Here is an 18439-nt window from a genome sequence, read left to right on the forward strand (position 1 = left end):
AGAGCCCAGGTCTGAAACATGAGAAACCTGTCTTAGGCTCTGTACCATACTGTCTTTCAAAAAGGCTAACCCATACTGGTTTAGTCAATCTCTAACCACCATAAACCCCACACTTCTTCCAGAGCTGGGAACAGAATCAGCAGTACTCAATTGCTGACTCGTAAATAGTTGTATAACACGCTGGGAAGGTGTTAAACCCTCCTCCAGTGATTGGTCTAGAAAGGAGCGAGCGTTTACGCCTGTAGCTCAAGTAGGAAGGGTCTAAGCTAGGAATCTGATGATCAAAACATTTCATAACCTACTGCTGATCTGTGTGTGGGGGTAGTACAACTGCATGTGATTCCCACAATCAGAAGACCTTTTTAAAGCAGGTTTTGTACTTAGAAACTACGATAAACTGTAAATTATGGTGTGAATCACCAAAATACACATTTCATATTTGTCTTGACCCACCTGGTGCTTGTGTAATCCATTGATCAGTTATGCCCCCCCTCCCCCCGTGCCTGATCCACAGAGGAATTGAGTCTGCAATGACTCTCAGCTTGGGAGCCTACATTAGAGTGCAAATTTGATGAAGTTGGGGTACGTATTGCTTTTTGGCATATGTTGGAGATGGAAATGAAAACCTTCTGGCTTAATATTTAATTCTAATTTCAGTACTTTCATTTGAAATAATTTGTATGAAAGAAAACCACAGTATGGTCCTTTTTACTGTTTAGTGAACAAAACAGTTAAGACAGCTCTAGTCAGGATAAGTAATCACATTTTCTGTGGAGATGTGACAGATGATCAAAAAGACCTATGTTTGTACAGAAATCTGCTTTTTCCTCAATTTCTAAAGGAATGGGTGGTTAAGACAGCAAATGGAAGACATTTATGCTATAGAAAATGAGGGTTGCATCTTGTAAATATCTGTTAAAGTTATTGTTATTTTAATGTCGATGTTAATATCACAGTTGTAATGTATCTTCTCTGTTTCAGGTATGATGCGTTATGCATCCTCCTTCGTCACAGCAAGAATGTACGCTTTTGGTTTGCACACAACGTCCTTTTTAATGTTTCAAACCGCTTTTCTGAGTATCTTTTGGAATGCCCTAGTGCTGAAGTGAGGGGTGCATTTGCAAAGCTTATAGTATTTATTGCACATTTTTCATTGCAAGACGGACCATGTCCTTCACCTTTTGCCTCTCCTGGACCGTCTAGTCAGGTATTTACAACAGTTTTCAGTCTAAACATCTACTTATTTGTTTTGCAACTTACTTAAATGCTCATTTGGAACAAGTGGCAGCATCAAAGCTGCAAACTTTGGACAATTGTTTATAAACAAATATTTGTTTATAATTTCTTACAAATCATTTGGTTTTAATGGAGGTGAGCTTCAGGTTTTTCATTCACACTCCTGCAACACTAGAGGCACCAAAAATCATGATTTCAATATAGTTCAAAAGAAAAAAAAAGTTTACTATGTTTTTTTAATCTGGTCAGTCTGGATGCGTAAAACTGTTGCAATGTTGTAGTTGTTAAAATTCCAGAAACAAACCTTCAGTAGGCTTTATTAATTTTCAATTTGTATTCTTCAGAAAGTGGTAAATGGTGTAAAATCTAGCAATACAGCATCTGTGATGATGAAGATGAAGCTGGGCATGTTTCAATCACTGATAGTTTTACTTCATTTGGCAGCTCAAATTTTGCTATATAATCCTTGTTTGGTCTCCTTTTATAGTCTCCACAGGTGGATTTGATGTATCAGCTATGCACTTAGACCCAGCAGCTGTTTTTATATTAAAAGCTGAATGAAAACTTCTGCATCTGCATTATTTATTGCACTGTTGTAATAAATAATGATGCACTATCCCCTGGTCCCACAGTCATTTTTTCTGTTCAAGTGTATCTAGTCTGAAAAATGGGGCAGCTCCAAGTTCCTTTGTAATGTAAATAGATGGATCGGCTGCTGGGATTTTTGAGCCTACTACCCTCCCCTCTTCCTTAGCAGCCCAGCTGTTTCAACCATTCTGTTGTCTACCTTTGCAGAAAGCAGATTTGATTAAAAAAAAAAAAAGGTGTGGGGGTGAGGAAGGTGGAGGTAGTGGTTGTAGATCTTTCTGGAAATCAGTGCAGACACATTTTGTGTGTCCTTGTTTGTATTTGTGTCACAAACACAAACATAATGTGGGAATGTCCTCTGATTCTGAATTCTGCTACCGAGTGCAGTTCTCCAGAACCTCTTACAGTTCCTCACTTAGTGGTCTCCTGCTCTTAGTTTTGAGAACTGCTATATATGACCCCTCCACTGTGGGATGTCAGCTGGAGTCTGAAGCCAGGACCTTCAGAATCAAAAGCACAGGCTTCTGTTATGTGAAATAGGGAGTTGCAAATAGTAGGCTCTTTTCTGTAGCCCAGTGTCTCCCACAATTCAGATAGATACGGGCTGTTCCCCTCCTGTCTGCAGTTTCTGGAGGTATTTCAAAGCTGTAGCACAGCCTGTGCTAGCCATACCTGCTTCTCTGGCTGCCTGTGTACTGCCAGATCGTCTCCCTCCACTTCAGCAGTCACGTGGTGGTTCACTTTGCTCCTGACTTTTCTTTGTTAACTTATTATTGTATCTGTTTTTTTCATGTATTAGGGAACAGGGTTTCTATCTCTCCCTTTCCTAGATCTGCTATTTAGCAGTGAGATGGTCTCAATCACCCAGAGCCAGCACTATAGTGCCCCTCGGTGCCCAGTGTCCCGGCATGGCAGAGCTACTGAGCTAAATCCAAGCGATATGCTATTTGTGAGACAGCTTTTGCAGGCTCTTTGGAGGGTCAGTTATGCCCTGTTTTTTCTCAACCAACCAACCTTTGCACTGCTAGGGCACGGGACTCTGAATCGGACAGGCATGTTAGGTCCTTCTGCCCCAAGAAGTTGCAATTCCAGCATAAAAAATCCTGATTTGGCAGCACAGAGAGGGAAAGATTCCAAGGTTGAGGAGAAGTTTATCTGGCCAAGCCAGGGGGTAAATCCCAGGGCCGCCCAGAGGGGGGGACAATTTGCCCGAGGCCCCCCCCCCGAGAGTTTTCAGGGGCCCCCGGAGAATTTTCGGCGGCACTTCAGCAGCGAGTCCTTCAGTGCCGCCAAACTCACCCGGAGTGAAGGCCCCGCCGCTGCTTCTTCCGCTCCGGGTCTTTGGCAGCAAAGTTCGGCGGCGGGGGTACCTCTGCACCATGTCTTCGGTGAAGTGCCCCGAAGACCCGGAGCGGAAGGACCCCCGCCGCTGAAGACCCCAGGCCCCCTGAATCCTCTGGGCGGCCCTGGTAAATCCTGGGGAAGAACAGGACCGGACGGAAAAAACCCTTAAGGATTTACAGATTTCCACTCCCCCTAGACCTAAAATGCAGTGTAAGTTCTCTGTTCCTCTTCTTCCCAGTTTGAATTGGGGAACTCCAGCAATGAAATCCCATCCCCTTGGCAGAGGGAGTGGGACTCCGCAGGGGAGGACACTGCGGGAGACGTATCCAGAGGGCTCAAGGCACTGCATAAAGCTAGCTACAGAAAGGTGGTAGTGCTTACTGAGCAGGCAGAGGGACAAGCCTAAAAGTAAATAACCTGCCTTCTAAATCCTCACCTGAGACACTAGTCCCATCTCACCCATTTTTGGATGATGTGATCAGAGAGGAGTGGAAAACCCCTGATAAGGGTAAAAGCATAAGCAGGCATGTACTTAGGTATTACAAGTTGCAATAGCCAAAAAATGTTACAGATATACCAAAGATTGATGCTGCAGTGGCATCTCTCGCAAAGATATGGTAATTTCATCTGAATGAGATTTCTTTACCAAAAATCCAGCTAATAGAAAGGTGAAAGCCACCTGCAGAAGGGGCTTCATCAGCCACCCTTAGAGCATCCTAGCGGCTACATGCTTTCCAAGAGCCACAATGTTTTAGTTGGTTGACCTTAAGGCCACGAAAGACAGACACCATCCTGACTTTTGGTCTACATGTAAGAAAATTTTCACTAGCAACAGCCTTCGTGGCAAGTGCCTCAATGGATACAATGAGATTTTCAGTCAGGGCCATAGTATCCACCTCAGCAGCCGGATGTATTGCTAATTTAGAGAAGGACAGGGATACCCTACAGGAGGATCTGGATGACCTTGTAAACTGGAGTAATAGGAATAGGATGAAATTTAATAGTGAGAAGTGTAAGGTCATGCATTTAGGGATTAATAACAAGAATTTTAGTTATAAGCTAGGGACGCATCAACTAGAAGTAACGGAGGAGGAAAAGGACCTTGGAGTATTGGTTGATCATAGGTTGACTATGAGCTGCCAATGTGATATGGCTGTGAAAAAAGCTAATGTCGTCTTGGGATGCATCAGGAGAGGTATTTCCAGTAGGGATAAGGAGGTTTTAGTACCGTTATATAAGGCACTGGTGAGACCTCACCTGGAATACTGTGTGCAGTTCTGGTCTCCCATGTTTAAGAAGGATGAATTCAAACTGGAACAGGTACAGAGAAGGGCTACTAGGATGATCCGAGGAATGGAAAACTTGTCTTATGAAAGGAGACTCAGGGAGCTTGGCTTGTTTAGCCTAACTAAAAGAAGGTTGAGGGGAGATATGATTGCTCTCTATAAATATATCAGAGGGATAAATACCAGAGAGGGAGAGGAATTATTTAAACTCAATACCAATGTGGACACAAGAACAAATGGATATAAACTGGCCACTAGGAAATTTAGATTAGAAATTAGACGAAGGTTTCTAACCATCAGAGGAGTGAAGTTTTGGAATAGCCTTCCGAGGGAAGTAGTGGGGGCAAAAGATCTATCTTGCTTTAAGATTAAACTCGATAAGTTTATGGAGGAGATGGTATGATGGGATAACATGGTTTTGGTAATTAAATATTCATGGTAAATAGGCCCAATGGCCTGTGATGGGTTTTTAGATGGGGTAAGATCCAAGTTACCCGGGAAAGAATTTTCTGTAGTATCTGGCTGATGAATCTTGCCCATATGCTCAGGGTTTAGCTGATCGCCATATTTGGGGTCGGGAAGGAATTTTCCTCCAGGGCAGATTGGAAGGCCCTGGAGGTTTTTCGCCTTCCTCTGTAGCATGGGGCACGGGTCACTTGCTGGAGGATTCTCTGCTCCTTGAGGTCTTCAAACTACAATTTGAGGACTTCAATAGCACAGATATAGGTGTGAGGTCTTTTTTAGGAGTGGTGGGTGAAATTCTGTGGCCTGCATTGTGCAGGAGGTCAGACTAGATGATCATAATGGTCCCTTCTGACCTAAATATCTATGAATCTATGTCATATCTGGCTTTGTCCCTGGAAGGTTGATGCTCACTCTAAACAAATTGTATGCTCATCTAAATTCCCAGGCTCTCTCCTTTTTGGGAAAAACTAGTGTCAGAAGCCATAGCCAAACCAAAACACTTTCGCCCCTCCCAACCCAGTAGTCTGAGGGACAACAAAACCCAGCAACAGACAAAAATGCTGCTTTTGTACATCCTCCTCACAAAGGAATCAAATGAAAGACAATGGGTATATCAGGGCAGAAACCCTGGATGAAGGTGGAAGATCCAGAAGTGGATCCACCCATTCTGAGTCCACTATGAGAACAAACGTGCCTCCACCCAGACCTGAATCTAGCTGGCAGAATTTCCCACTTCTCAGAGAATGGCCTTGATTGACCGCAGACAAGTGGGTGAGAGAGGTAGCTGTGGTATCAACCACTGGGCACCTTCCCATCAAAGTAACTGTACTGGGATCCTTGGCAGGCCCAAAGGTAACAGGCCTCCATCTCTACAGTGGCCTACCAGTAGCCAAGGAAGTACCCTCCTTCAGCTGCTGCCTCAAGGGCCTCTGAACCCCCTGAGCAGGCAAGGGAGGAACTGGAGGCCCAAGTTGTGGAGGAAATCACTTCTCAAGCCCACTTCTCGTTGTTGTCATCTGATGTGAGACAGTGATGCCCCCTTAGCCATCTATGGCTGATAACTTTAAACTATTCCAAGACTTGGCACAGAGGGTGGCAGGAGCACTACAAATACCTCTGCAAGGGGTGACTGAGTTGCACCAGAAGCTGGTGGACATTTTACATTCCTCCACCTCTTCCAGAGTGGCCCTCCCTATTAATGAGACTCTACTGGACCCCACCAAGATAATATGGCAGACTCCTGCATCTGTCCCACCAACTTGCAAGTGGGCGTGCAAGAAATATTATGTGCCAGCGAAAGACGCAGGAATTTGTTTTCACACCCACCTCCCAATTCTAATATTGTGGATGCAGTTATTTCTAAGGGCCGCCAACACCAGTTTAAGTCAACCCTTTATGACGGTAACTGGAAGCGCCTTGACCTTTTTTGCAGGAACTCCTTGGCCACCCTCCAGTTCCTAGTAGCGAATTGTCATACCTTGTTGGCTAAATATGACTGTCAAAACTATGCCAAGCTTAGTTTCATCTCTACTGCTATTGTAGTGAGACAGTCTTCGTGGCTTCATCTGTCTGGCTTCCCAAAGGAGGTCCAATTGACTGTGGAGTCCCATCCCTTTGATGGGACAAAAATATTTACAGAGATGACCCATGCCTCCCTTCACACATTAAAAGATTCCAGGGCCACCCTTTGATCCCTCAGGATCTGTACTCCTGGATACAAAAGAAAATGTAGTTCTCCATTCATCACAATATTCATCTCAATATTCACAGAGATCATATGAACCCAAAAGGAAGAAGACCAGGTTCCCTAGACAGAAAACATCAGGATCTCAGCAAACTTCCTCTCAACCCTCTACCTTGAAAAGACAGTTTTGACGGGTTGGTTGAGGTGTTTATAGAACACTCTTCTAACTGCTGCATCACTCTGGAAAATTCCATCCCTTAGGGAACCATCTCCCTCCATTCTGCAGCACCTGGGAATGAATAACCTCCGACAAATGGGTGCTGGAGATCATTTGGGATGTATACTTGATCCATTTCTTCCTCCTTTCCTCCTTCCAAACACCCTTCACTGTCCCTCTTCAATGAGCCAGTGCCCATACATCTAAGGGGTGGAGGTTTCTATTCTTGTTACTACTTGATACTGAAGAAAAAAGGGGGTTGGAGACCCATATTGGACCTCCAAGCCCTCAACAAATTTATCAAGGCTCAGAAGTTCAGGATGGTCACGTTATCAAAGATCATTCTAACGTTAAAAAAAGGAGATTGGTTCTTGGCCCTCGACCTCCAAGATGCTTACTGCCACATTTCAATCATACCTTACCTCCTATCACAGAACAGGAGACAGATTCTCCATTCTAACCTGCGGATTCTGCAGCTCAAAGCATGGCTCCTTCATGGGTCCAGCACATAAACACATCTTCCTCTGAGGAGGCACAGGAGGAAAGGAGCTGCTCATTGTACCTATCTACAAAAATGGAAGAGATTTCTGATCTGATGCCAGCCCAAAGGTGTGACTCCTACTACAGCCACCTTACCGGTAGTTCTGGACTACCTGTGGACTCTCAAGAAATCTGGACTCTGTTAGTTTGCAAAAGGTTCATCAAGTAGCAATTGCAACTTTCCACCAGCAGGCAGAAGAATACTCAATCTTCTCCCATCTGACTATGAAGAGGTTTCTCAAAGGCAAACCTCTTTCCACAACCCAGACTTCCCAGCCCTCCAACGGGATCTCAACCTAGTGCTAGAAGGACTGACTAGATTACCATTTGAACCTATTGCCATTTGTTCATTGACTCACCTTTCCATGAAGACGGCGTTTCTGATCGCCATCAACTCTGCAAGGATAGGGGAGATAACGGCTCTGATGGCACGTGCCCCTTTCACTGTGTTCTTCCCTGACAGTCATGCTCAGACCACATGCAGAGTTCACTCCCAAGATGACTCCTGCATTTCACATGAAACAGCTTATTCAGCTTCCAGCCTTTTATTCCAAACCTCTTCAGGATACTAGGAATCCATTTTCCATACGCTCAATGTGAGGAAAGCCTTGGCTTTCTATTTGTACAGGACAAGAGTTTTCAGAAAATCTGACTCTTCCTCTCCATTACAGATAAGTCAAAAGGTTCAGCGATTTCAGCTCAAGGACACTCTTGAGTCTCAAGCTGTGTGAAATTCTGTTACAGTTGTGTAATGTAACAACATATCTTCAGTATGCATGTACTCTACCAGGTCAGTCTCCTTGTCCGTCGCTTTATCCCTATATCAGAAATCTGCAGAGTAGCTACATAGGCATCTGCACACACCTTGGAAAAACATTGTGCCATCCTGGAGTATTCGGATCCAGACACCAAATTTGGTGCCCCACAGCACTATCATCGATATCAAACTCAACTGCAAAGTTCCAGCCTCTAGTGGTGGGTACTGCTCAGGAGTCACTTAAAGTGGGGTACTCATAGGGACACTACTCAAAGTCGAAGTTACTCACCTTGTGCAGTAATGATGGTTCTACGAGATGCATGTCTCTCTGGGTACTCCACGACCCATCCTCCTCCCATCTACTTCGGTGTTCTAGTAGTTGATTAGACTCTATGGGTAGAGAAGGAACTGAGGGTAGGGTTCACCTATGCATATTAACTAGCCCCATGGCAGGTGGGGAGCAGCGCATGTCCTGGGTGAACAGACACTGCTACCAAAGTTCTCTGATCAGCTGCTCAGGGACACAGACACACCTACAATGGAGCACCTGTTGGGGGGGACACTTCAAAGAACCATCATTACTGCATAATGTGAGTAACTTCTTCATCTCCTGGACATAGGATCAATAGAAACTGTTCCCCTAGAAAAAAATTCTTAGGATTATGCTCCATTTTCTTCATTGTCCAGAAGCGAGCAGGGTCAGCCATTCTAGATGTCAAACAGCTTAATGGATGAAGAAAATGAGATTCCAGATGGAGACTCTAGATTTAGTGGTAATATCTCTAAGGGGACTTTTTCACTTCTGTGGACCTAGTAAATGCATCTCTCCACATTCCTTTATGACTATGCACTGTGGTCTACTGAGATTTGCTTAGTCCTTGCCTTGAAGAGTTTGTAATCTATCTGTTTGTACAGTGCCTAGTACAATCGGGTCCTGGTACATGACTATGGCCCATACATGCTACAGTTCTACAGATAATAATAACTGATACACTAAGACTAATTTAGTTGTCTTTTTAGCTGGAAGTTTGCGAATCTGCTAAATACCTTGATGGGTTTTTTTAGGGCAGATTTCTATCAGTTTAATATCAAGCAATTCAGACTCTGTTGAGGAAAGATGTCCTCTAACCTAGATGTCTACCAGAGGTTAGCTTGTAGGGACATCTCATTCTGTCTCATCATTTATGCCATATGAGGTACCAAAGCACCTGAACCATTATGATTGCTGTAGTGCTTATTTAAGTCCCCAGTCCTGCAGCACTTACCATGTATGTAATTTTAAGCACGAGTCATTCCATTAAATTCACTGGGACTATTCACAAGTGTTTGCAGGATTGGAACCTAAGTGTCAATCTGTCTCACCGTGTGTATGTTTTATTCCAAGACCGTCTGGGGTTTCGGAACCTTTATTTACGTTTACTTGACTAATTTCCTTAACCAAAAGTATGGACAAATTTTAAAGTCTCTTTTTCCAGGCTAGCAATGGCCACTGGGCCACTATTTCACTGGGAACTTAAGGTACTTTATTCTGTCGTCTTTGACGTTTATTTTACCTGTTGTCTGCAGGCTTTTGGTCATAAGGTCTTCAGTGAAGGAGACATCTAATGACTTTTGTGTGGCTTTCTCTCAGGAATCTGTCTTACTCATGTTCAGAATCTATTTAAAGGAGAATTGGAAAGACTCACTTAGATCTCTTTTGACTGTGCTCCACCTAATGCCAGTATGCTTCAAGAGTTATTCTTTTGTCTGACTAGAACAATGGATGTCGTCATCTCAGTCAAAGAGATTTTGAAACCTAGCTCTTGGGTTTGATGATGTGATTATGGAGCAAGATTTTTGACATTTAAGGCCAGAAGGGACCATTAGATGATCTAATCTGACTTCCTGTATATCACAGGCTGTTACATTTTACCCATATATCCTTGTATTGAGCCCAATAACTTGTTTGACTAAAGCATAATTTGTGTTTGGCTAAAACATACCTTCCAAAAAGACATCCAGTCTTGATTTGAAGTTACCAAGAGATGACAACACTTCCTTTGGTGGTTTGTTGCAATGGCTGATGACTATCTACCCTCACTGGTAAATTAAATTTTAAAAATTAGGCACTAATTTTTATCTGGCTTCAGCTTCCAGACCTTGTTTTTTGTTATATCTTTCTCCACTAGATTTAAGAGCCTGTTCAGTACTCCATATTTTCTCCCTGTGAAGGTATTTATACACTGTAATCAAGTCAACCCTCGTTCTTCTTTAGATACACTGAAAGACAAAGGACTCAAGTTGTTTAGCTTAAGGCATTTTCTCCCATTTTTCAACATCCTTTTTAAAATGTGGACCCCACAACTGGATGCAGTATATCAATATTAGTCTCATCAATGTTATATAATGTTTCAAGTCGCTGCAAGTCTCCAATTAGATACTACAGTGACTGGTAATGTATCAATAACTAAAAGACATTCTGGACACACTTGTGCATTCTTTTTATGCCTCATTCAATTGAAAAATTAGATTAGTAGCCACCACAGTCACTCTTGGCTCCACATATCAGGGTTTATTTCTAACAGGTGGTCGGAGCCACATCTGGATTGTGAGGAGAGGTTTTTTGGGGGTGGGAGGTGGTCATGGCCTGCTACAATATAGCACTTTTTAGAAGTGCTGACTGTGCTGCGTCAGCTTTGGGTCTTTTTTCTTACCTGTTCTGACCATGAGTCACAAGCAGAGTGAACGATGAAGTTATGATCAGAGGAACACTCAATAGAGTCTAGGGAACATTTCACAAAGCTGTAATCAATGCAAATATAAATGGTTTGCCATTACTGATTGGAGCTGTTCTTCAGGTGAAGAGTCTAATTAATTGGTGTCTCAAGAAGTTTCATTGTTCAGTTTGTCTCAGTGTAGACACACAGTTGTCCAAGTGAGAAGGCATGAGTACATCCACTGCATTTATTTGGTAGAGTCATACCTCACGACGTCTGGAGAATCCATTATGGATTTAAGTCCACTGCTTGTGGGTGGATATCCTAGCTGATAATGGCTAGCAAAAGTCAACATGGAGTTAGTAACTGGTTGGATTGATTTATTAATTCCTTAGTGTAGGGTACAGAGCTGATTTTATGAAATATGCTGAGGTACAACTGCTGCTTAGGGAAGCCATCACTTGACACTGAAGTCATAGAAGGAGGCAGAAGACAGTGTTTTCCAGTAGTTTGAGCTCAGAATAGGGAGTCTGAAACTTGAGGCTTGGCCACCCACTCAGATTTTGGACAAGTCATTTTTCTCTTGCTTCAGTTTCCTATCTTCAAAATATGGGTACCACTTAACCTATAATTCTTGACAGAGAGAGACACTGAGGATTGATAGTGTTTGTGAAGTGACTTGAAGATGTATAACATGATCTATAAAGGCTAAATATTCATCCAGCTATCACCCAATCTTGCAATTCACCTTTATAGGAAAATGAATCAAGAAGGTGGTGGATGGGAACTGTTTGAACCAATCTATATGAAGACTAGTGCCCTAGAACATTCCAGAACTGCCCTGAATGATCTTGAGGCTTGATCTTTTGTCATGATACAGAAAGAACCACAAATTCTGAGGACTTACTATTGGCAGTTCTTTGCAATGAAGCAAGGTTGGGCCTTTCAGTACTATAGAACAAAGGCCTATCTTCTGGATTAAATGACCAACTGTTTCCACCATCTTTTTAATTTTGTGTATTCGGCAAGGTGGGTGAGATAATATGTTTTACTGACCAACTTCTGTTGGTGAGAGAGGCAAGCTTTTGAGCTCTTTCATAGAGCTCTTTCTCGGGTAGATTGAAAGCTTGTCTCTCTCACGTACCTGAGGAAGAGCTCAGTGCAGCTCGAAATCTTGTCTCTCACCAGCAGAAGTTGGTCTAATCAAAACTATTACCTTGCCCACCTTGTCTCTTTAATATCCTGGGACCAACACAGTTACAGTACTGCATACAACAATGAAAAATATCTAATTTTGTGTTCACACGCACACACAATTCATTAAAGGGGTAAGAAGCTTTGGGGTCCTTTTTAGCTCATCATTGAGCCTGCATGAGCAGGTTACATCACTGATAAACACCATGTTCCACCTGCAGCTTTCTAGGAAAATTCACCTTTTCCTTCCAGATGAGGATGTGGCCACATTGATGCAGAGATTTGTCATCTCCAGGTTGAATTATTCACTGTGTCAGAAGCTGACTGTGTAAACAATTCAAAGGCTTCAATTTGCACAGAATGTAGTTGCCCTCTCCTCCATGGGATAGATTGCCATAAGTACAGCACTCCTGTACTTTACTCCCTCCACTGGCTCCTTCTCCTTCTCATGCCAATTCAAGTCCTTGGTCCCGATTGTGAATGCCACTAAGGAATCATATCTCAGCTACATTAGAGACCATATCACCCATTTCTGACCTGCCAAGACAGATACACTCTTGGACATTGCAAATCACAAAGCCTAGAAGGAAGCATATCAGAGCTGGAGTTAAACCATTGGTGGTTGAGGTGACCAAGCCAGTGAACAAACTTAGACAGTAGATGGGTCTAATCAATAGTGTGACTACATGTAGGGAAAGCTGCAAATCCTTTGATAAACCTTTTCTGCCACAATCAAACTCTGTTCACCCTATCCTCCCCCTCCCCCCAAAAAAAATCCTCAGTAAAATTTGGGGGGGACGGGACCCACACTCAAATAGTGCTTCCCATAACCAGAGAAAGGGAGAAGAGCCAAAGACTTAATAAAGTTCACAAGGGTACCTCACTATGCCAGCTATGATCCTGTGACGTGCTCAGGTAGTATAGTGATGAGTACCAGTGCTAAATCTGGAGAGAGAGGTTTTTCTGTGTGTTGGTATATGAACTTTTACTTCATATTAAAATTGTGAACTCTTAATTTTTTCCCCAGAGAATTAACAGGGAAATCCTTTAATTCTTTACTTTATTGGAGGCTGTTTACTCTTGCTAAGGAACAGCGCTTATTTTTATTGCATTATCTATGATGATTGGTCACATTCTAATTAATATACAGGTCATTTATTTTAAATACATATCCGAATTTATTCTCTGATAGTTCAGATCTATCTTAAGTTCTTAACTTCCAGAGAGGATCAAAATACATGCAAGCAATTTTTTCCCTTAAGTCTATGTTTATAGTAGAATATCGCTTGCCCATTCTCCTTCCTCACTAGTTGTAAATGGGTTTTTCTTTTAATTATACGTTTTTTGATTTAAAAAAATTAACTGTAATTTGGGCACTTGGTTGTCTTTCCCAGTATATGTACTGCATCTTAATTGGAAAACGGTGAATATTTTTCTTTTGTCGAGTACTGTGAAGCGTTCTTATTTCTCTCACTTTGGACCCAGTAGTTGAGGCTGTCTTAGAATTTCATAAACCTGTTTTTTAACTATTCCACTTTAAAAGGGCTTCACCTTATACTAGTTCGCTGCATGAAAAATGACACCTAAATAGGCTGACCGTGTTATCAGGTATTGAGCTCCCATGTATGGATTTACTGAATGGAAACTGTTCAGGAACTGCCATTAATGTTAGAACTTTTTTGTTTTGCAGGCCTATGATAACTTAAGTTTGAGTGATCACTTGCTGAGAGCAGTACTAAACCTTCTTAGAAGGGAAGTGTCTGAGCATGGGCGCCATTTGCAACAGTATTTCAATCTGTTTGTGATGTATGCCAACCTAGGTAAGTAGTTTATGAAATATGCTTAATGGTGTTGCTGTAAGGCACTCTGTTTTTACATATAGGAAACTAACCATGCTGACTCAAGTAATGAGATGACCAGGATCAATAAGAAATTGCAGGCCATATTGTACTTGTGGGGGTGTTAATACTTTTAAGAATATTAGGTACTTATATAGCACTTCCAACTGAGTATTTCAAAACATTTCTGACAATGGGTGTATGAAACTTCACAACACTTTTGTGAAATAATGTCCCATTTTACAATAAGTAAGGTGAGGCATAGAGAGGCTAAATGGTTTGCCCAAAGTCTCACTAGACTGTACGTTATCAGTGTGGTCTAGTAGCCAAAGATTGGGACTATAAACTTCTAATACTAGGTCAGCAGAAGACTTGCTAACCTTGAGTAAGTCAGTTAACCACTGATTCCTCTATCCTAAAATGGTGATAGTAATATTGTTTTTACAAATAGCCCCCTGCCAAATTGCTCCAGGTGCTGAACAACATATCACAATTTTAAATTACATTAAAAACTTTAGTACATAACTTCAGGGGGTTCAGGGAGGGAGGTTAATTAAAGTTTGTACAGTGTTTAGACATTGTAAAGTGTTTATATAAAAACTAAGCATTATGATGATGAGTCGCACAGTTTGTTACTCTAATCATGTTGCTGTGGACTTGTTATAATGAGATAAGCAGTTATGCTCTGGCAAAGATCAGCTGAGCAAATCAGTTACTTGGAGGGGTTCTCTAACTACATCATGTAACCAATTCAGAGAGGAAACCTTAAGAATTGGACTTAATCTTCTGTTTCCCAAGACTGCAAGGCTTGTTTATTTTTAATCTTAATATTGATTTTGGGGGCAATATTTGCTTACAGTGGCTCTTTATTTTTACTCTACTGAATACGTGGTGGCTGTCTACTCATTAAATAATGTAAGTTTAATCATTTTCTAATGACTGGTGTTGATGCAGTATGGTGCTATTCACTATCATTCTTGACATGCTGCTTTCTGGTAGGCTTGAGTGCTTCCCTGTTTTGTGCTTCAGTCAGTCAGCACAGTTTAGCTGTTGGTGAGATTTTTAGTTGTTTACTGTGATTTGATTAATTAAGCTTGTCCACAACTCGATAAATCTTTTTAATTTAAAATGTCAGTTTTTTGTGGTCAGCATTTTGAATGACTGATAGTTATATAGGTTATCATGAAGCATAAAGGTACTCTAAGGCATGTTTTTGCTGCAGTAATGATCTACAACTTAATCACTTTGGATTCTGACTCTCTCCCAGTCTGATACAAGTGGGCTTTACCTTTCTTCCTGCAAAGTATTGGAGACAGTTGAGACTCATGATACACAGTCAACCAGTGGAACTCATTGCCAGGGGATGTTGTGAAGGCCAAAAATATTTTTAAAAAATTTGAATAAGTTAATGTAAGATATGTCCATCAGTGGCTATTAGCCAAGATAGGGATGCAACCCCGTGCTCTGGGTGTCCCTGAGCCTCTGACAGCCAGATGCTGGGACTGGACAATGGGAATGGATCACTTGATAATCACCCTATTCTATTCAGTCCCTTTGAAGCATGTGGCATTGGCCTCTATCGGAAGACAGGATACTGGGCTGGATGGGCCATTGATCTGATGCAGTATGACCGTTCTCATGTTCTTAGTGGCAAAGAGACCTGTGGCACCTTATAGACTAACAGACTTATTGGAGCATTATGTTCTTAGCGACTGATCTCTAGTTATGTGAGCACTAATGAGCACCATTGTGGAAATGTTTTTGTTCACAATTCTGCTGATATATGCAGTTTTCAGCTAAACTCTAATAAGAATCCAGTCCAGCTTCTTCCCCGTGCCCCCATCTCCCTCCTGGAAGGAATGTATAACTGAGAGCATGAATAAAAACCAGCAGTGGAAAATGACTTTTTCAAATTCTTCAGAATTTTTTCCAAAAAATCCAACTACATAAGAACAGTAAGAGTTAAGCTTGTAATAACATATTGTTGTCAATACTATCCATGAGGTGTAATTTTTTTGTCCCCTCTGAAGGTGTAGCAGAAAAGACACAACTTCTGAAACTAAGCGTACCTGCAACGTTCATGCTTGTGGCTCTGGATGAAGGCCCAGGCCCTCCAATCAAATATCAGTATGCTGAACTGGGAAAATTGTACACTGTAGTGTCACAGCTAATCCGTTGTTGCAATGTGTCATCACGTATGCAGTCTTCTATCAATGGTATAGTGAATTTTACATGTTTTCTTTAAATTAATTGAAAACATTGGTTATAAGTTGGTAAATTATTAGTATATGCGGTGTTTTGCTATTTATTAAATGTACTGATTGGAGCAATAGTCTTAGGAGGTTCATTATGTTTAGCAGTTTCTCACATTTTGCAATAAAGATTTTCCTCATTCTGCGGTGGCCAAATCCTATCTTGATATACATAACTCACTAAAACTACAAATCATTTTCCATTAAGCCTGTGTAGGCCTTTTAAAAGAACACAATTAGGAAGGTATAGAGGACCTATTAATATCAAACCTATTGCAGTTAGCTGTTTTAGTTTATAAAGACTGTGCTAAATTCTTCTCATTAAAATTAATGGAGTTGAAGTGACATACCTGATGAGAAGTTAACTAAAAATTAACTCTGCTAAGCCGGTGCCCCGGGAAAGCCCAAGATCCTGCAGCCTGGGGTGCTGGCCAGAAGGAGCCGAGCCCTGCATGTGCCAAAGCCTCACACAGTGCTGGCACGAGGAAGCCTCTGCACCCCTCAGCTAAACTCTGGAGTGGCGGGAGGGAAGCGATTTCCATCCTGTTCCCGACCCAAACCTCCAGGCTCCACAGCAGTCCCCTTGGCAGGGGCTTAGCACCCTCTTCATTCCCTCCTCCCCCCGTCCTGGGTCCTGTCCCCAGGGAGTGTGGGGCTGCTCCGTTGCCTAGGTACCCTCCCCTGCTGAGTCACCTCTCTGGCCAGGTTCCATGATGCCCCTGCAGTCAGGTTCCCTGGGCTCTGGTGCACAGTGCATCCTTAGGGCTTAACCCCTTCCTACCCACGCTGTAGCTGGGGGACAGGAGGCAGCTGTTAGCTGCCTTTCAACACTCTGCAGGCAGGAAGGGACAAGCTGCTTCCAGCCATGGGGGTGGAATTGGGAGGGGGTAAGGGATGAGCTCTGCAAAGACGCTAGCCAGGTCACACACGCCTGTCCCCTGCGGCTGGAAGCAGCTCCCGTCCCTTCCATCTTGCACAGTGCTGAAAGGCTGCTGCTGGCCACATTCTGGTGTAAACCCTGGCAGATATTGGGGAGGGGGCATGTGACCCTACATGTCCCCTTTCCTCCTCCCCCGCCCCCCTCATGTGTTTCCTCGGGAAGATGCTGCGCTGGGTACCAAGAGAGGCGAGTCCGGGTCCTATGGAGGTCAGAGAGTGCTGGGCAGGGAGGGTCGGTCGGTCACCCCCACATGTGAGAGGTGTACAGGAGTGAGTGAACCCTAAAGCCTTAAAGATAAGAAAGTATTGTGTAGTATTTCTTTTTAACAGGAGCTCAGTCAACTTGATGTTAATTTGAACGTTTGTACTGCATAGTTCTCATTGATTGCCATTGAACTCACTTGAATATGAGTAATTTTACCAGGTGTCCTGTATTCAGCATAGGGAAATTTGGTCACCCTAAATATAATCCAACTAAAACCAAAACACCAGGAGCAAAGCAACAACTTTCCTCTGTACAAAACAAATAAGTCTACAGAACTAAATCCCCCAACCTCAGTTCCTGCACAGGCTCTTACCTTCCTCACCAGTGACCACCCCCCCTCCACAAAAATCTGTCTCCATCCAAACCACCACACACCCCCGTATCCCAATTGCCAGTTGGACTTTGCACCATGCTCTAAAATTAAACAGATTTGGGCTTATTTTAGACAAGTGGGACAATGAGTATATTCCAAAGTTGAAGGGCCCTCACTGAGGACACCCTGCCAACAAGTCATTCTCTTTTATATACCAGAAGAGCTCCAATGCTTTCAGTGACCTCAACTGTGGTAATGCCCCACGAAACAAGAGGTAGTTCACTCAGGTCACACAAGTCCCCTGCCTCAATGTCAGAGAATCTAGCTCTGTATGCCAGAGAACTTTTCGCAGAGAGGATAGTTTATTACAAATTCAGTGTCTTATTTTAAGTCTTTCCATTGACTATACCATGTGTCTTTCATTTGTTAGTCCCAGAGTTTAAACATGTATTCGTTTTATATTAAAAAGTACTTAAGTACGGTTTCATCAGTATTGTTTGTTTTGTTCTAGGTAATCCCCCACTTTCAAACCCTTATGGTGATCCTAATTTGTCACAGCCTATAATGGCACTTCAGCAGAACGTGGCAGACATTTTGTTTGTACGAACTAGCTATGTGAAGAAAATTATTGAAGACTGTAGCAACTCAGAAGAGACCATCAAATTGCTTCGTTTCTGTTGTTGGGAAAATCCTCAGTTCTCTTCCACTGTCCTAAGTGAACTTCTCTGGCAGGTAAAATAAAATAAAAATCAGGGAAGCAGATGGGATAAGTTTGGGCATATGTAAGTGTAAAAATATGCCATACAGGGAGAAGTGATATCCATG

The 18439-nt window shown here is 42.5% G+C and overlaps 1 protein-coding gene across 4 annotated transcripts in view; it reads left to right on the forward strand.

Annotated features, from left to right (window-relative positions):
- USP9X (ubiquitin specific peptidase 9 X-linked) overlaps nt 1-18439 on the forward strand; it is a 204930-nt gene that overhangs the window by 167833 nt on the left and 18658 nt on the right. For all 4 annotated transcript variants that reach the window (XM_084641443.1, XM_084641441.1, XM_084641444.1 and 1 more), the window contains 4 exons: nt 982-1207; nt 13698-13827; nt 15876-16061; nt 18126-18346. In XM_084641443.1, coding sequence (XP_084497569.1) covers nt 982-1207; nt 13698-13827; nt 15876-16061; nt 18126-18346 — 763 coding nt within the window. The remainder of the gene's footprint in view (nt 1-981; nt 1208-13697; nt 13828-15875; nt 16062-18125; nt 18347-18439) is intronic.

This window comes from Lepidochelys olivacea (assembly GCF_965140295.1).
Source record: "Lepidochelys olivacea isolate rLepOli2 genome assembly, chromosome: 1".
Taxonomy (NCBI): Eukaryota; Metazoa; Chordata; order Testudines; family Cheloniidae; genus Lepidochelys; species Lepidochelys olivacea.